The sequence below is a fragment of the Capra hircus genome, chromosome 8 (genome assembly GCF_001704415.2).
Source record: "Capra hircus breed San Clemente chromosome 8, ASM170441v1, whole genome shotgun sequence".
In the NCBI taxonomy this organism is placed as follows: domain Eukaryota; kingdom Metazoa; phylum Chordata; class Mammalia; order Artiodactyla; family Bovidae; genus Capra; species Capra hircus.
Window position 1 is genome coordinate 38,073,850 of NC_030815.1, and position 20,328 is coordinate 38,094,177.

The window sequence follows — 20,328 nt, forward strand, 5'->3', positions numbered from 1 at the left end:
AGGGTGTGCAGAATAAGACTGAAAGAGGAAGCTTAGAGGAGAAAGAGGACAGGTTCTGTTTTTCCCTAATCTTAGTACGCCTAATAATGTTCTGTCCTTCACTCTTCCTCGTATTAGCAGAGTTGGAATTCTGAAAGCTCATTCTGGTAAAAATCTCAAGAGATAGCTAGAGAGATTAGATTTCCAAAATATCCAGGTATAAATAATATTTCAACTAAGGTGACAGTGCAAAATGTATACCTTTGTATCTTTTGCATTTTTTTACATAACACACACAAACACACAGCCACCTCCCCCCCCCCGCCCCCCGCGGGGGGAGAGAGCAGGGCGGGAAAGGGGAGAAGAGAATAGTTCAAGGCTAGTGTTATGATTGTAGTTTCAATGTACGATCTCTTTTTAAATACTATCCAGCTCTGTTAGATGCGGAAACCGAAGCTCAGAGGTTGGATTACTTGTTCATGATTCTACAACTATATAAGAACTCTCATCTGCGCATTATTGGTTTCCACGAGGTATGACAGGGAGATACCCTAAAATTGAGACTAACTATGAGTTTGGCCTCCCTGTCGGAATCACCTTCCATTTCAGCTGAATCCCCCAGGCACTTCGCCTGTGCCCTCGGGCACCGAGCGCAGGGAGCTCCCGGTCCCTGCATCCACTAGAGATGGAGCAGGGGTGACTGAGGATGGAAGGCTCTGCGCGAGGAGCAGCAGGAGCCCGCGGAGGGCCTGAGGAGGGGGTAGGGAAAGGGGGCGGGGCAGGGCAGACCCTGCCCCGCCCTTCCGTTCACTCTCATTGGCCGTGCGTTCACTGGGCCTATCCCACTGCCCACCCCCAGAACGACGCTTAAAGTGTGCGAAGCAGGTGCTTCGAGAGGAGTAACAAGTTTGCGCGCGTGTCCGGGATCGGCGCGGCACCCATTCATTGCCTCTGAACATCCATCTGTCCCTTCGGTCATCCTTCGGGAAGGGGCTCCAGCCACCTGGGGGCAGCCGCCACCCAGGGGACTACGACCAGAAAAGAGCAGAAAGCCCGGCTGAGCCTCGCGGGCCCAGGCAGGGGACGGTGACGACCACCATGCAGACGTGCGCCAGGGCCTGGGGGCTGCGTCTGGGTTGCGGAGTCGGGGGCGGCCGCCGCCTGGCTGGAGGAGCTGGCCCCCGGTGGGCGCCGAGGGGCCGTGACAGAAGTAGCGGCGGTGGGGATAGCGGCGGGGCCGGGGCCTCGCGCCTCCTCGAGCGCCTCCTCCCCAGACACGACGACTTCGCTCGGAGACATATCGGCCCCGGGGACAAAGACCAGAAGGAGATGCTACAGGCCCTGGGGCTGGCGGTAAGGACCCCAACCCAGCTCTCCCGGGCCTCACCCCCGCCTCGCCTTCAGCCCGCACGGCCTCCTGGCCCCCACCAGAAGCCCCGCTTCGCTTCACTTGGGACCTGCACCCTGGTCCGGGGCTCTGGTGTGGAAGCCAGCGCGCGTGCTCGGTCCGCGTGCCCCAGACTTCACCCACCAGCTTACTTTCTCCTCCACCAGCTCTTCGCGCCTCAAAATCGTATATTTTACAACCTAGTTCGGCCTTGCTGATGAGCTCTAACTTTGCAAGAGAAGGACCTCCCGATTTATCCAGTTATCCCCGATTGCCCACCGAAATCCAAGCCAGAGTGGCCGAATTACTACCCTAATTATTTCTCCCCCTCTGAGTGATTTTTGGTTTGTTAAAGTTGTCCTTTTTAAAAAGGAACTCTTTTTAAAAATTAGACCGTTTAAGTGAAGTCCCCACAAGCCTTTGTGTATGCAAAACACAGAGGTGACTTAGCTCAGAAGCACTTTCCTCTGTCTTCAGTGTTCACGAGCTTGCATTTCAATTTTAGAGCGTTGATGAACTGATCGAGAAGACCATCCCTGCCAGCATCCGCCTGAAAAGACCCTTGAAAATGGATGACCCTGTCTGTAAGTAACCGGGAGACTCCATTTGCTCTGGCCTGTTTTGTCTTCTGTGGCTTCTGAAAGTCCATCTGTGGGTCAGGATTGCTCAGGAGGGAGAATGTTTATTAAGATAAAACAGTGCTGGGTACCGCACGGGGCGGGAGAGGGTGCAATATTTTCGGCTCCCTGGAATAGTTCTCTGTCTTCAGCCCTCCGCAAGGAGCCAGCAAACTTCCTGGGGCGGGGGCGGGGTGGGGCTGGGGAAGGCAGTGCACAAGCGAGTGCGGAGGATTCCCAACTCGCCAGGCACCTGTCCAGATATGATTCGCCCATCCTTTGGCTTGGGAGATGTCCTCACTTCTCTGCAGATCGGGATACTCAGAAGGGAAAAAAGAACTGCCTACAGTCTTGAAATAGGGGAGTGACAAAAATGGGAGACCCAGACATCTGGCCTGCTACCTCAAGGTTATTTATATCACAGTAGCTTCCAATTGTTCCATCTCAGATCCAAATTTTGTTATTTATACCCACTGAAGGGCACCAGTACTTTTAAAGTCTGAATGATTTTAAAGAAATCTTAATTTACCCACAGACTCTCTTAGAATTTTATTTTATATTTAAAAATATTTTAATGGTCTCAAGATTATTTGACATCTATGACTGAGCAAGAATTCACACAACACACACACAATTCAAGTGGAGAGGCAGAGCTGAATTTTTTTTTTTTTTAATAGGAAAGTATTCTCCTGGTTTTGAATCATAAAAATGCTATGTCTTCTGAGGTCAAGGGAAGAGAAGACAATTGGTTTGCTTTAGGTCTGGGGACAGAAAAGATGTGTGGAAAGTAGGCTTTATTTTGTTTTCAAGTATACAACTTGAGTTATGAAGCAGTTCCAGCCCCCAGCTGACTGATGCTATAATTCAGGCTGTGCTGAGGGCTGCTCTCTTTATTGGTGTCAAATCTGAACCATTTCCCCTGATGGAAGGGACCTTGTTCATAGAAGAAAATATGAACTTTTTATCCGATTGAGACCTGGGGATGGCTGGAAGCCTTATCTATTTCAACTTTAGGAAGTCAGATTCACTGGATGTTTAGCATAGTTATATGTTTTTAAAGCAAGTCATCAGTGAATATTTTAACAAATAAATTTCTTCCTGAGTCTTTCAAAGTCACAAAATGCTTAGGTCAGCCCTTTTACTATATACTGTAAAATGTTCTTTAAGAGCATCAGAGTCTAGGAACCATGGCCAAGTTATCTAGCCATGGTTATCTTGTTATCTTGTAGTGTCACTGCCTGTTTCCAGCTGAATAATTTGAACCTTAGGAGATTCCATTTCTCCCCCTTCCTTTGGAAGCAGACTTCTTATAAGTAATTTATAATTTATATGTAAACTTTAAACCCAGCTTCTGTGAAGTTTGGGGCTGCTTCCATCTGGTTAGACTGAGGTAACTCAGAAAATACTGGACTGGCAGGAGTCTCCCTTGCCCTGAAGTAGACGGGCTCTCCAACAAAGCTTGCTTCTTAGAAGGGAGCTGGGAATGGGGATAGGGAGGATGGGGGTGCAGAATGGATCAGAAAGGCATCAGTGTTTTACTCTGCAATGGTTATTGAATGTGCTCCACGTGGGGAGAGCAAAGTGGTGCAGGTAATCTCTAGTAGAAGCGTTTTCATTTACTAGTGGAGCAGCGTGATCCAAACCTGGTTTCACACGAAAGCTGAGTGCCTGTGTTCTGCCATAATCAGAGGAATCCTAGACCAAATATAGGTTCACTGAGTAGAGAGAAAACTAAGAGCTAGTACATGTCTTAAATCCCTCATTGCTGAATAAAAGAAGATTGTGAGAGCTGTAAGCAGTATGGTGATACTTGGGTTCTTATTTATAACTTAATGATATCAAACCATTATGTAGTACTTAGCATGTACTGGGCTCTTTTTAAAATGTTTTTCATATATTAACTAAATCCTTATTACAACCTTATGGGGTAACTATCATTATCAACTCTGACTTAAAATAAACAAACCAGTCCTTCCCTAGTGGTCCAATGGTTAAGACTCTTCGCTTCCAATGCAGGGATCTCTGGTCAGGGAACTAGGATTCTACATGTGTGTGGCATGGCCCAAAATAAATACAAAAACCATGACATACAGAGGGTAAATATCATGCCCAAGGTCACCACTGGTAAGCAGTGGAGGCAGAATTCAACCCATACAATGCAGTCCCTGTTCACATTCCAGTCCTCTTCATTGTCCCCTAAAGTAGAAAATCCTTGTCCTGATGCTTCCTCAGTATCCAGTTTACAGGTGTGCACAAGCCCAACACACTGGAGTCACTCCACCAGCTGCCCTAGTGGAAATGCCACAGTAGGCTGAGAGCCCAGGTCTGAGAACATTTGGGCCCACTGCCAGGGTGAGGGAAGGGGTAAGAGAGGTGCAGGGTCAGAGTTGGGTGTTGAAGGATGAGTAGTAATGCTCTGTTGGATGAGGCCAGGGGAGACTGCTGTAGCCAGAGGGAACAGATTGTACAGGACAGAGTAGGCTGACAGAGTCAGGGAAGCATGGATGGTTCAGCTGTCATGCAGGAGGCTCCCTCTCCCCTCGGATATGTAAGGAAGTGCCTTGAAAGAATGCCTTGATCTCAGTCTTGATCTTCACAGTAAGCCATACTTTAGGGAAACAAACAAAGCTACTTGTTCATCCCATTCAAGTGAACCCCCACCCTCCAATGGCATACACAAAGGAAAAAAACTAGGATTTATGTCAATGGAAACATTTGTTTCTCCAGATGGTGCCATTATGAATGATTTTAGATTTCTTTTTATTCTTTTGTTTTTTCTAGATTTTTCTACAGTAACTATTATTTATTTTGTAATTAATATAAGACTTAAAATACTTTATGAGTCACACCACTCACTTTCAGCTATGATATGTTTCTCTGTGTAGTATTTTCAGTGAAGTCATCTCAAGTGAACCAGACTGAAGTAGCCCGTAACTTCACAGAAGCAGCAAGGTTTCAAGTTTACATAAAATTGCACATTGCTTATTATGAGCATGCTTATTAGGGAGAGGAAACACTAAACCCTTAAATGTTCAAGTTATTTGACCTGAACTGGGCAGCTGAGCTGTCAGAATGAGACTTTTGATGGACTTGTGACAACCTAATGTTCCAAGCAATATTGTTTAGAGTGATTTTAACAAATGGTTAATGGAGGGCAGTGAGTAAAGGGTGCAGTGTTGTGCAATGCAGCTGCAGGTGGCAACTCTGTCACCCAGGTGACCCACTCTTCTGAACTGACCCCAAGGACATCGACAGGGCATCTATTCTCCTGGCTGTGGATATCAGTTATCTTTCAGCTGGACTAAGTCTGTTGTCAGGTGCAGCCTGCAGTCTGTGACAAATCTCTCCTTTGGCCATTTCTGGCTTCTTGAGATCCCAGCATATATGAATTATTATTTCATCTTTAGGATAATTCCGATGGATTCTTCTTATACAACTGGAAATAAACAAAGACCAGCCAAAGGAGAAAAGCAAAGGCTGTTTATTCTGAACTTGCTATAGAAGTCAGCCTTTTGTTTTACAGAGGAGTAGGAAGGCCTTCAGGAGCACCCTGTTGGCCTGAGCAAGATGTAGGTAGGCCAACAAAAGCAAGTCTTCCATCTAAAGCAGGATTTTCCTTGTGATTGCTTAAGGCTGTTTGTTCAGCTTTGTCTGGTTAGTTCTAGATTGGAAGCAGGGACCAAGATTAGTGTAGTTGTCAGTTATTAATCAAGTCCTGGCTCTTTTGGGCTGATTGCTAGAGAAGTTATTGTTTATTTTCTGCCATTGTCGCTGGAGATAGCAAAAGACAGCTTTCTGCTAGGCTAGTCTGTAGCAAGCTGGCTCAGGGGTGGTTTATTGTGGATTAGGGGATTGGTTTCCTGAGCAGGTTGCTGCAAGTGGTAGGTGAAAATTTTATAGTTATATATGGTCTGGCCATTGTCTGTTTGTATGTTTAGACTCTCATAGTAGTCTGTTGTCCTTATATTTTTGTCATTAATTCTTACGGGGCAGACCCCTACTGATCTGACTGAAAGCTTGTACAGTCAACCTATTGCCTAAATTGTAAGTGTTTATGACTATTTACTATTGGCAAGGCATTGCGAGGATAAATGTATGAATAAACATAATCACTCTCTTCAATGGGCTTACGTCTTAATGTGACTTGAGTTCAAAAGTTAAAATGTCCAAGATGTCATAAGAACTATGAATAAAATGCTGTAAATGTACAGAAATGATGTGAAGTTGAATAGAAAAACTGGGATTTCTGAAAGCAGTATAAAAAGTTGAAATATATCTTTTATAGATATCTCCTCTATCTATAGAAACAAAGACAATATCTTTTTTATTGACTATGTATTTTGTGTGTGTGTGTGTTAATATGTTATTATAAGAAGGAGAAAACTCAAAAAGGCAGCACCTTCAGTGAGAAAAATAAGATGGCAAAATTCAATGTGCTAGGCTTGATTACAGAATTATTTGAGTATTATTATAGTCTCATCTTTGATGGCCTCTTAATAGAATAATTACACTGATGATTGGGGGATTCTGGGATATTTTTCAACACCACGAAGTAGTATTTCAATTCTCAGGGGACATCCTACAATTTAAATCACTTCTGACACTATCTACCTGCATATAGCATCAGACTTCACATATTAACTCCCCATGACTGCCCCCACTTCAGATGTTAATCACAAGTCGGGACTGTCACCTGTGCTTCTGACCTGCTGTGCTCAGTCCCTCAGTTATGTCCACCTCTTTGCAACCCCATCAACGGTAGGTTACCAGGCTCCTCTGTTCATGGAATTTTCCAGGCAAGAATATTGGAGCAGGTCGCCATTTCCTCCTCCACGGGATCTTCCTGACCCTGGGACTGAGTCTCTTGTGTCTCCTGCACTGACAGGCAGATTCTTTACCATTGCAGCACTGACGAATGAGCTATAAGTTGGATTCCTTCCTCTGGTTCAATTAATTTGCTAGCGTGGCTCACGAAATACACGGAAATGTTTCCTTATGTTTACCAATTTATTAGAAGGATGTTATAAGGGATACAGGTGAATACCTAAATGAAGAGATACATAGGATAGGCAAAAGGTACAGGGGGTGGCAGAGAATGAGATGGTTAGATACCATCACCAATTCAATGAACATGAATTTGAGCAAACTCCAGGAGATAGTGAAGGACAGGGAAGCCTGGCATGCTGCAGTCCGTGGGGTTGGACATGACTAAACAACAACATAGGGTGGGGTCTGAAAGGGTCCCAAGCACAGGAGCTTTTGTCCCCATGGGACTGGGGTGCCTCCCTTTCCCAGCACAAGAATGTAGTAGCCATTCTAGAAACTCATCAAATCTGTTGTTTTTATAGAGCTTACTCTTCAGCTCCTGTGCCCTTCCTACTTCTAGAGGTCAGTGGGTGGCCCTGAGAGTTCCACCTTTCCAGTCACTTGGCCTTCCTGCTGACCAGCCCCGTGCTGAGGCTACTCAGGCACCCCACTCTCATCTACGACACCACCCTTGTAGCAGAAAGCGAAGAACTGAAGGGCCTCTTCATGAAAGCAAAAGAGGAGAAAAGTGGGCTTAAAACTCAGCATTCAGAAAACTAAGATCATGGCATCCAGTCCCATCACTTCATGGCAAATAGATGGGGAAACAATGGAAACAGTGAGAGACTTTCCTTTTGGGGCTCCAAAATCACTGCGGATGGTGACTGCAGCCATGAAATTAAAAGCTGTTTGCTCCTTGGAAGAAAAGCTGTGACCAACCTAGATAGTGTATTAAAAAGCAGAGATTTCTTTGCCAACCAAGGTCCATCTAGTCAAAGCTTTGCACCAAGTGAGAAATCTCACTCTTTGTAAAGTATCATTTTAAGCATTAACATGTTTTGGACTATCAACTTAAATAAAGAGGTAAACTGAATAAAGAAGCTAAATAAAGAGGTAAGCAAGCTCAAATCACCGGAAATTTGAGTTTATTTGGGAGTAGCAGAGGAATTACAGTTTGGGAGACACATGCTGTAGAAGCTGCAAAGTTAGCTGCAGGTCTAGGGTAGGTTGTGTTTGTGGGCAGGGAGCACAAAGAGAGGGCCACCTAGCTGGAACCCAGACAGTAAGTTTGTTGGCTTGATTATGGAGAGATTTTTGGTGGATGTTCATTGGTCTGGAGATAAGTCCCAGCCTTGTAGAAATCAGGTATTTATAGGAAATCAATTTCTCAGTCCTCAAGTTCCATTCTTCCGAGGGAACAGGTATGAGATTCTCCATTTTCATATCCTTAGATTCCATTTTGGATTGGAATCCTTTCACAGGGCTTTCTTATTTTTTGACATACAAACATACAAACATGCTGACATAAGGTGATGAGGCACCAAATAGGTCATGTGATTGAGACAAAGAACTTAAAATGTAAAACAACTTTTTCCCCTTCACCTTGGTAAAGGATCATGGAATTCATCCAGCATCATCAAAGATTTTATATAAATGAAGTTCTTTAACAATATATTTTTTTTATTATTTTTTAACAATATTTTGAAGTATTGGTTCTTCTTTGGAAAAGGTGCTCTATTCCTTATCTCTTGCTTTATAAGAAATTACTATAAAACACTGGCTTAAAACAACAGCAAACATTTATTATCCTCATAGATTCTGAGGTCAGGAATCCAGAAGCAACTAAACCAGGGGGTTCTGGCTCTGAGTCAGTCGTGAGGTTGTGGTTCCACACTAGTGGATGCTCAACCAGAGCTGGAGGAGCCAGTTCCAAGATGGCTCATTCACATGGCTGGGAAGTTGGTGCTGGCTGTCAGTGGGAGGCCCTGGTGCCTCCTCACACAGGTCAGTCCACATTCTGCTTGAGTGAGTGTCTTCACAGCATGGCAACTGGATTCATGCAGAGCCAGTGATTCAAGAGAGAAGGAAAGCCAGGCAGAAGCTATCCTTTTTATAACCTCACCTTGAAAGTCCTATAGTATCGTTTATATCATATTCTGTTCATTAGAGTGAGTCATTAAGATTGGTCCAGATTCAAGGGAAGGGGAATTAGTTTCCACCTTTTGAAGGGAGGAGTGTGTAAATAAGATTATAGACATAATTTTTTAAAATAGACATTCCTTTTCAGAGCAGTTTTAGGTTCACAGCAACATTGAGCAGAAAGTACAGAGAGGTCCTGTATAGCCCTCGCCTCCACATATGCAGAGACTCCTTCATTGTCAACATCTTCCACCAGAATGGTACGTTTGTTACAACCAGTGGACCTACAGAGACACATCCTCATCACCCAGAGTCTAAAGTTCATGTTAGCGTTCCCTCTTGGTGTTGTACATTCTGTGAAATTGAGCAAATGTATACTGACATGTAGCCACCATTATAGCAGCATAAAGGGTTTTTCACTGCCCTAAAAATCCTCTGCAAACATATTTTTTAAACTATCACATTCATCTAAATTAGCATATATTTAGTATTATAAATGATAATGAATTTAACCTAACTTTAAAAAATATTCAGTGCTATAAAAATGAAATCAATTATACCATGTTTTAAATATGGCATTACTCTTGAGGACTGTTAAGGTACATAGAGCCATTTGCTCATATCCTAAATCTCCCAGCCTAGTCCCCTTTGTTACCATCGGGTTATAAACTGTTGCCCCCAAATCTACATCTATGACCTTCTCCATCTACTTTCATGCCTCATTTATTGAGAAACTTCAATAGAAAATAAGATATTGCTTAGGCACTGAGAATGCAAGAGTCAGGAGGTAAAGGGTGATAAAGATATGATCCCTGACTGTAGATTCAGATAGTGAATAGCTCCTCAGTTCTACAAATAGGGTGAATGCTTGGGCTGGGGTTATGGCATGAACAGAAGGGTGGAAGTGTGAACATGCATGGTTATTTGAGGATGGTGAGTAAACTATGTATAGAATATTGAGCTGCCAAGACGTATAGAAAGCAAGATATGAAGGGCCCAAAGCTGTGATAAAGGATTTGTTTTCCTGTATGTAATGGGGAGACATTGACAGTTATTAAAGAAGGAAGTATGCATTCAAATTGTGTTTGGCCGAGTGCCTCTGAGATACAGGCAAGGGGACCAACTGGGAGCTTATTGGAGAGGTTAGAGGTGAAATTTTAAATGTGCGTTAGTTCAGGTCTACCGGGAGGCAGTCGCTATAAGGATATTAGAGATGGAAAAGTGGGAGCAGGGGAAGACTGGGGAGCTTTTAGATTGTGACGCAGGTGGAGAAGAGGGATGAAAGGAGAATTGGGTAAGAAGAATCAGAGACTGCAAAACAGATCTAAAAAATTTTGGTCAGTCTGCGTGGAGTCTTTGAGCCAAAGTCATCCTCCAGAGGAGTCCCACGTCTTTACAGAAGTGGGCCTGCGTTCATTCTACTGGGCTTAGTAGTTGGCTGGGAGTAGCCTGGGAAGTATGCTTTGGTACAAACATGGTGGTTGGCCCAGAGGGGCAGCAGGTTGGACTGTAGGTCAGTTTCTAGGCTGAGTGTCTTGGGGTGATGGTGATATTAACAGCATGAACAGGGAGAAGAGGAGGGTCCTGGAGGAAGATGAGACTATGAGTCTTGTTTGAGCAGAATTGAATTTGAGGTGTTGGTGGAATATGCATTTGAAGAAGCTGAAGCAGTAGTTGAAAATACAAGTCTAGAGCTCAAGAGAGAGACTAGAAATGGAGTTACAGATTTAGTGACTCTTCTGAATGAATTAATGAGAGTGAGCAAGATTTCCTAGTGATGGAGTATTGGGAAGAAAGAAGCCAGGACATGGGGAAACAGCATGGAAAAGGATGGATTGCAGAGTAACCTGAGATGAAGTAATCCAAGAGGCCAAAGGATAAATCTTAAGTCAGGGCTTGTGGACTTAGTGTCAAATTCTGAACTTTTTTAGGGATCAGAGGGAAGAAAGTCTACCTGATGACGTTAGGACACTGCGGTGGGAGGAGTTTAGGGGCTGCCTGTCTAAAGATCTGAGTGAGAGACAGAGAGGGTGAGACTGAGTATTAGAAAAGTGAGAAAGTGACCATCTGGGTAGTGTGGAACCTAAATCACCTTGCATGGAAGACCTGCTGACATTTGTTATGAGGTTTTTTTGTTTGTTTGTTTGTTTTCACTGTGTTGAGTTCTTTTTCTTTACTGTGTTGGGTCTTAGCTGCTGTGCGTGGGCTTTCTCTAATTGCAGAGAGTGGGGTCTACTTTGGTTGTGGTGCATGGGCTTCTCATTGTGGAACACAGGCTCTAGGCACATGGGCGTCAGTAGTTGCAGCATGCAGGCTCAGTATTTGTGGCTTGCTATCTCTAGGGCATGTGGGCTTCAGTAGTTGCAGCCCTTGGGCTCCTTAGTTGTGGCTCGAGGGCCCAAGAGCATGCAGGCTTCAGGAGTTGTGGCACACTGGCTTGGTTCCTCTGCAGCATGTAGGGTCATCCCATCCCAGGGATGAAACCCCTGTCCCCTGCATTAGCAGGTGGCCACCAGCAAGGAAGTTCCCTGCTGAGATTTGATGCCTTGAATCTATGAAGTTTGCAAGGGTCCCCTCATCCAACATCATTTAGTGACAGGGGAGCAGAAACAGAAATGGGATGTCTGAGTTTAGCTGAGGTGGAGGATTGGTGAAGTCAAGTGGCCAAGGACTTCAAGGCCCGCATAGGCTGGGAGATATGAGGCACATTGGGGTAGAAGCTCAGTGACCACGTTATGGGAATGAGAGTGGGGACCTGACCTGCTAACCTGAGTCAACTCAGAGCCCTAAGGAAGCTGGTCAACAGTGAGGTTGTGAGCTGCTTGTCGGAGGGTAGGTGCTCTGGCTTCTATTCCTTATGTCCTCTCCCCCCTCCCCCCCCCCCCACCAAATCACACTGTGCTTTACTTTTAGAAATCTTAGATCTGGTTTTGACTGCTGAGGTTTGTTTTACTTGTTAAACGTGCAGTATTTTAATAAAAATGCAAACTGGGGATTTATTTTGTAAGGATTCTCAATGCCTATATCATCAATATACTAGCTGATTAAACAGTAAGGAAAGAAAATTTTGGAAAATATGAAATTCTTGCAGTCACTGAACTTATTTCACAGAACTTGCTTCATAGCTGCAAGTTTCTATTTAGAAATGTTTTTCTGAAGCTTGTGCCTTTAGGGATGTGAGAACAATTTGCACATTGATTTGTCTTCGTGGATTCTGTAACGCATGATTTGTTGTGAATACTGAGCTAATTATGTGTGGGGGTTTAGGTGAATTTTCATTCACTTGCATTTTCTGAGCACCTACTATATGCCTAGCAAATCATTATGCCCCTGCCCACAAAGAGGTTATAATTTAGTTGGTGAGATTCTGGGGTGGATTACAAATTTCTCCATATGTCTGTGTTCTTTGTGTATCTCCTGGGTGAGAAGGTAGAACTGTAGGGACAAAGAGCCATCAGAAACGTGGATTGGACATGCCTTGGCTCCTCCAAGCTGGAAGTACCTGACAGAGGGTTCTAATTCCTGAGGGTCATGAGGGGCTAGGTGAGGCTGGGTGTTAATTGGCTGAGCAAGAAGATGGGAAAGAGCCTGGCAGGATTGGGGATGGGGCATCAGGCCTGTGTGGTGCTGCCCAGACCACGTCCTGATACGTGGGATGGGCTCCCCCCTCCCAGTCTTGCAGAGTTTTCAGTTTAGAGTTTCCATGTCCCTCTGCAGCCCACTCCAGGATTCTTGCCTGGGAAATCCCATTGACAGAGGAGCCTGGCAGTCTGCAGTCCATGGAATCGCAAGAGTCGGACACGGCTTAGCGACTGAACAACAGCAAAATTCTGCATTATGCAGAGCTTATGGGTTGGTTTAGCTTCCTGGACTGAACAGATTCTGTGATTCAACACACTGTGGTTGGGCAATTTCTTCACCAGGGAAAGAAACTTGACAGATAAGAGGGAGTAGGGTTTATGGGCTAAGTAAGTGGGGTTAAGCCTGGCTTAACCCCACTTATTTATGGAGGAGGGAGAAAGGCTGACCTTAGAGAAAGGCTGCACATGGGGACGGAGTTAGAGGGCAAATTCTGGCTTTCACTCAGGAAATCAGAAAATTCTGATATATGCTATCACCCATGGCTTGTTTATGTTGAACTGAGAGCCCCTGACCCCACCCCATGTTCCTGAGCAGCTTTGAATCCAGGGATCTACAAGTTGGCAAGAAAAATGCTAAGTCAGTCTCTGTCCTCACATTCTAGCCCCAGCTTTTCCCTGTAGCCTCTGGCAGAAAAAGGCCTCTCTGGGCAAATTCAAATATGAGTTTGTTGGTTTTCAATCCTGCTGATTTCCTTGGAGTCCTTTTCTGAGCATCTTGCCAAGCACACGAAGGGCAGGGAGTGGGAGGATGGCTCTTGCTGGTTGAGTGGCTGCTCCACTCTGGGTGCTGCTGGGCTGCATGGAAAATGCTCTGAGGACAACCAGCCACTGTGGGGACTGTAGGTATCTTCACCAGTGTATTTCACAAGGAGGATTTTGTTCTGTGCATAACATTTTAATTTAAAATTTTTTAATAATAACACAGGCATATTGCCTTGAACTCAAAATCGTGAAAAGATACACAGGAAAAAGCAAGAAGCCTTCTCATTTATCAGTTTCTTAAGAATCATCTCAGAGCTATTCTGTTAACATATAATATGTATATACATTAATTTTTTAATATAAATGGTGCAATTATATATACTCTGTAATAACTTAGGCATATTATTTTTAGATTGTCTAAAAAGCAAAAGAAAGCATTTTCCTATATGATTGTGGCAAAAACAATCATCATATCGAGTGTTTGAGGAATGGGTTAAGAATGGGGAATAATGTGTATGTATTTGCATTTGTGTGTGTGTGTTGGAGTGTAACAGGTATCTTGACCCATATAGCCTATGTGCTCAACATTTTCCCAGTTTTTGTCAAAGTTCACATATGTGGGAAATTAAAACCTAGACCTAGCAATTTAACAGCTAAATCAGCTTATTTTCTAACAGAAAGTATATTTGGAGTAGTGGTTGGTACAGAGTTCTCCTTGATATTTTAGGTGAAAGTGACAAAGGAAAGGCTCTTTTGTGGCCTTATGAAAGGAGGAAGCATTCATTCTGAATTCTGAGAAGCAGGAACAGTGAGAGACCCACCTGCAGATTCTCAGGGAGTAGTACCCAGGTCACTGAACTCTGTTCCTGGTACAGTAGGACCAGGGCATTATGCAATGTGCTGAGGTAGAGGAGTAAACAAGGTCAGAAGCAGGCATTTATTCCACAAGAAAAGAACTTACTGTTCAGATCGCTGAAGGATTGAGGACTTTCATGGCTGGGAAGGCACAGGACTGGCTGCTCTATGAGGCCCTAGGCAGGCATCAGGGTGTCTCTACGTGGTTTTGTATTTTTTTTATTGGAGTATAGTTGGCTTACAAAGTTGTGTTAGTTTCTGGTGTACAGTAAAATAATTCAGATACATTTATGTGTGTATATGTATGAATTATATTGTTTTTCATATTCTTTTCCATTATGGTTTATTATAGGCTATTGAATATAGTTCCCTATGTTAAACAGTGGGACCTTGTTTATCCATTGAAGTATTTTTTAATGGACATTCCCTTTCTCATTCTGTCTCATTTCTTCCCTTGTTTGTTTCATTGTCCTTCACATTCAGGAATATGGTTACTGGAATTGGGCCTGTTTACAGGAGGAAGCTGTTTTTGTCAAGTTGGAAGGACAAGAGTGAGGAATGTGTGCGGTTGTGGGGTTCACTCTGGGGGGAAGTTGATCTTGCTTCCTCCTCTTTGTCCACATAGTTTTCCTTGGGCTGTGCTGTCCAGCATTCATATGACACAACTGCCGTTTTAAAATGCTTATCTTACTATATGGGGGGAGAAAGCTGCCACTTTGGAATGAAGCATCCCACGCTATTTTCTCTAGAAAGGAATTCATTTCCAAGGAAGAAAGGAATGCAATCTGTTGTGAAGTACAATGGGGTACATTGCATGGTTAGGATTGGGGCTTTTATTTAGACCAATCATGACCCCAAACTTGCTCTTAGAGACTGTTTCTACTGTGTTCCATTTCAGACAGGTTCAGCAGTAGACCTCTGATAGTGGACTTTTCCCTTTTTCTTCCCTTTTCTCCATGCCTGTTGAATCTTGGCATCACTTAACATATTAACTCAAACCCTAGGATCCTAAATGCACTCACTGAGTTGGCTCTTCTGCTGATTGGACCGAAGTAAGATTTCATTAGTAGGTATGAGAAATGGTGACCAGCTAACAAACATTAGAAATAATTCAGACACTCACTAAGTTGTGTGTTTGGGAAGTGGTTTTCATTAAATGTGAATGGTAAAGTCTGAAGTCTAGATTTTTTTTCATAAAATTGATTTTTATTGAAATACAGTTGATTTACAATGTATACCATAAAGTGATTCAGTTATATATCAACACATATTACTGAATTCTTTTCCATTATAGATTATTAGAAGACACTGAATATAGTTCCCTGTGCTATACAGTAGGTCCCTGTTGTTCATCTATTTTATATATAGGAGTGTATATCTATTAATCCCCGATTCCCAATTTATCCCTCCTTCCCCTTTTCCTTTTGGTAACTGAAAATTTGTTTTCTGTGTCTATGAGTCTATTTGTCTTCTGTAAATAAGTTCATTTGTATCATTTTTTAAACTACACATATAAGTGATATATTATAGTATTTGTCTTTCTCTTTCTGATTTAGTATGTTAATCTCTAGATGAGGTCTTGATTTTATCACAGTAAGAAGCAGCTTAACTCTGTTCTTCAAGTCACAGACTGTTTTGGCTTCTATCTGGTCATGATGAGCAATGGATGAGTGAATGGTAAAGTTTTCTCAGACCATATAACTTTCAGAAGCATGACCAAGTACTTGCCCTACCCTTGGTGGTTCACCAGTGTCCATTAGCTCGATGTACAAAGACTACTCATTCTATCAACTCACTGTGTCCCCAGTAGAATGTAAACTGATCATCAAGACCAGGCTGTGATGAAGACCAGTCAAGGAATACAATTGTCCCTCAGTATCCAGGAGAGATTGGTTTCTGCCCCCTTCCCTAACCCTACCCCACACCTCCCACCCCTAATGGATGCCAAAATTGTTAAGTCCCTTATATAAAATGGTACAGTATTTGCATATAACCTACACACAACCTCCCCATATACTTTAAATCATCCCTAGATTACTTAAAATACCTAATACACTGTAAATAGCAAGGAGAGATAAGAAAATTTTTCTCAGGGATCAATGCAAAGAAATTGAGGAAAATAATAGAATGGGAAAGACTAGAGATTTGTTCAAGAAAATTAGAGATACAAAGGGAACATTTCATGCAAAGACAGGCACAATAAAGGACAGCAATGGTATGGACCTAACAGAAGCAGAAGAACAGGTGGCAAGAATGCACAGAAGAACTACACAAAAAAGATCTTTGTGACCCAGATAATCACAATGGTGTGATCACTCACATAGAGCCAGACATCCTGGAGTGTGAAGTCAAGTGGGCCTTAGGAAGCATTACTACAAACAAAGCTAGTGGAGGTGATGGAATTCCAACTGAGCTGTTTCAAATCCTAAAAGATGATGCTGTTAAAGTGCTGCTCTCAATATGCCAGCAAATTTGGAAAACTCGGCAGTGGCCACAGGGCTGAAAAAGGTCAGTTTTCATTCTAATCCCAGAGACAGGCAATGCCAAAGAATGTTCAAACGACCACACAATTGCACTCATCTCACATGCTAGCAAAGTAATGCTCAAAATTCTCCAAGCCAGGCTTCAATAGTATGTGAACCGTGAACTTCCAGATGTTCAAGCTGAATTTAGAAAAGTCAGAGGAACCAAAGATCAAAATGCCAACATCCATTGGATCATTGAAAAAGCAACAGAGTTCAAAAAAAATCTACTTCTGCTTTATTGACTATTCCAAAGCCTTTGACTGTGTAGATCACCAGAAACTGGAAAATTCTTAGAGATGGAAATCCCGGACCACCTGACCTGCCTCCTAAGAAATCTGTATGCAGGTCAAGAAGCAACAGTTCGAACCAGACATGGAACAATGGACTAGTTCAAAATTGGGAAGACTATATCAAGGCTATATACTGTCTTCCTGCTTGTTTAACTTAAATGTAGAGTACATTAAGTGAAATGCTGAGCTGGTTGAAGCTTAAGCTGGAATCAAGATTTCTGGGAGAACTATCAATAACCTCCCATATGCAGATGACACCACCCTTATGGCAGAAAGTGAAGAACTAAAGAGCCTCTTGATGAAAGTGAAAGAAGAGAGTGAAAAAGCTGAGCTTAAAACTCAACATTCAAAAAACTAAGATCATGGCACTTGGTCCCATCATTTCATGGCAAATAGATGGGGAAACAGTGGCAACAGTGAGAGACTTTATTTTCTTGGGCTCCAAAATCACTGCAGATGGTGACTGCAGCCATGAAATCAAAAGACACTTTCTCCTTGGTAGAAAAGCTATGACAAACCTTAGACAGCATATTAAAAAACAGAGACATTACTTTGCCGACAAAGGTCCATCTAGTCAAAGCTATGGTTTTTCCAGTGGTCATGTATGGATGTGAGAGTTGGACTATAAAGAAAGCTGAGCGCCAAAGAATTAATGCTTTTTAACTGTGGTGTAGGAGAAGACTCTTGAGAGTCCCTTGGACTGCAAGGAGATCCAACCAGTCGATCCTGAAGGAAATCAGTCCTGGATATTCATTGGGAGGACTGATGCTGAAGCTGAAGCACCAATATTTGGGCCACCTGATGCAAAGAACTGATTCACTGGAAAAGCCCCTGATGCTGCAACAGATTGAAGGCAGAAGAAGGGGATGACAGAGGATGAAATGGTTGGATGGCATCACTGACTCGATGGTCATGAGTTTGAGCAAGCTCTGGGTGTTGGTTTTGGACAGGAAAGCCTGGTGTGCTGTGGTCCATGCAGTCACAGAGTTGGACACGACTGAGAGACTGAACTGAACTGAACTACATACAACCGCCCCATATACTTTAAATCATCCCTAGATTACTTATAATACCTAATACAATGTAAATGGTATATAAATAGCTTTAATTACAATGTGACTGCTATCTCAGTTCAGTTCAGTTCAGTCGCTCAGTTGTGTTCGACTCTTTGCGACCCCATGAATCGCAGCACACCAGGCCTCCTTGTCCATCACCATCTCCCGGAGTTCACTCAGACTCAACGTCCATCGAGTCCGTGATGCCATCCAGCCATCTCATCCTTGGTTGTCCCCTTCACCTCCTGCCCCCAATCCCTCCCAGCATCAGAGTCTTTTCCAATGAGTCAGCTCTTCTCATGAGGTATCCAAACTACTGGAGCTTCAGCTTTAGCATCATTCCTTCCAAAGAAATCCCAGGGCTGATCTCCTTCAGAATGGACTGGTTGGATCTCCTTGCAGTCCAAGGGACTCTCAAGAGTCTTCTCCAACACCACAGTTCAAAAGCATCAATTCTTCGGCGCTCAGCCTTCTTCACAGTCCAACTCTCACATCCATACATGACCACAGGAAAAACCATAGCCTTGACAAGACGGACCTTAGTCGGCAAGGTAATGTCTCTGCTTTTGAATATACTATCTAGGTTGGTCATAACTTTTCTTCCAAGGAGTAAGTGTCCTTTAATTTCATGGCTGCAGTCACCATCTGCAGTGATTTTGGAGCCCAAGAAAATAAAGTCTGACACTGTTTCCACTGTTTCCCCATCTATTTCCCATGAAGTGATGGGACCAGATGCCATGATCTTCGTTTTCTGAATGTTGAGCTTTAAGCCAACTTTTTCACTCTTCACTTTCACTTTCATCAAGAGGCTTTTTAGCTCCTCTTCTCTTTCTGCCATAAGGGTGGTGTCATCTGCATATCTGAGGTTATTGATATTTCTCCCGGCAATCTTGATTCCAGCTGTGTTTCCTCCCGCCCAGCATTTCTCATGATGTGCTCTGCATATAAGTTAAATAAGCAGTGTGACAATATACAGCCTTGATGTACTGCGTTTCCTATTTAGAACCAGTCTGTTGTACCATGTCCAGTTCTAACTGTTGCTTCCTGACCTGCATACAGATTTCTCAAGAGGCAGGTTAGGTAGTCTGGTATGCCCATCTCTTTCAGAATTTTCCACAGTTTATTGTGATCCACACAGTCAAAGGCTTTGGCATAGTCAATAAAGCAGAAATAGATGTTTTTCTGGAACTCTAGCCATAAATATGATGTAAATGATATGTAAATAGCTGCCAACACATGACAAAATCAAATTTTGCTTTTTGGAACTTTCTGAAAAGTCTTTTTTCCGGGATGTTTCTGATTCTTGGTTGAACTCCGCAAATTTGGAAGCTGTAGATCCTGGAGGGCCTGCTATGTTCACATTGGCCTCAAGCCTGGAGGATCCCAGGGACAGGGGAGCCTGCTGGGCTGCTGTCTGTCGGGTCGCACAGAGTCAGACACGACTGAAGCGACTCAGCAGCAGCAGCAGCAGCAGGTGGAGGCAGAGCCCACAGGAGCTTGGAAATTTTGATCCTGTAGCGATTAGAGTATGTCTGTTACAGGATTAAAAACTTGTATGTCTCAAGTTTGAACATATTTATGCGTCTAACTCTTATCTACAATTAATTATTTTGCTGTTATTTTATGGTAATGGCCTCTAAATTTTTTCAAGTGTTTTATCCAGGTGTGTAAGATGGTGGCAACTGTGAGTGGTGCTGCTATATATCTGGAAGCCCTGAACTGATGTAGGATGTGGCAGTGGGTCCCTGGCTAGTAGAGGGGATGGTGAAGGCATACGTGCAGGACAGGACGAGGGAAATAGGAGGCTATAAGAGGCAGAAGGCTGCAGAACCAATGGACAGGAAAGGCACTGTGCTGTCACTGAGGTTCTTTCACTGGACATGTGAGCTTGTACTAACATCTTCAGCCCTGCTGGGAGGTAGGAGAGAATGTGTTTCTTTGTAAAAGGAAAAGTCAGATTCCTCCACCATTCTAGTTGAGAGTTTAGGGTCTCCAGATAAACATCAGCATCTCTCATAGCAGCTCCTGATGTTTTATGTACTTGTCTAGGTTCTAGGGAGAGGATACAGTTTAACTCACTACACTCCCTGGCCCATCTCCCTCCTGGACTATTGTGCTGGCCTCTTACTATCTCTCCCTATTTTCAGAGTCTCCCCTCTGACCCATCCATAGTACCAGTAGAATCATCTTCTATTATGTGGGGAAACATTATATTATTCCATACCCTTTGTCACTCAAAGGTTAACCTCTTGATTTGACAAAGTCCTTCAAAGACTGTTCTCATTTGAGGGCTGGACCTTTTGTCCTCCTGGCATAGTATGGAACAGGGACC

The 20,328-nt window shown here is 43.4% G+C and overlaps 1 protein-coding gene across 1 annotated transcript in view; it reads left to right on the plus strand.

The window, feature by feature from the left end:
* The window catches only part of GLDC (glycine decarboxylase), an 85,550-nt gene continuing 66,022 nt past the window's right edge, over positions 801-20,328 (plus strand). The window contains exons 1-2 of the mRNA XM_018052009.1: positions 801-1,332; positions 1,872-1,950. Coding sequence (XP_017907498.1) covers positions 1,078-1,332; positions 1,872-1,950 — 334 coding nt within the window. The 5' untranslated portion in view covers positions 801-1,077. The remainder of the gene's footprint in view (positions 1,333-1,871; positions 1,951-20,328) is intronic.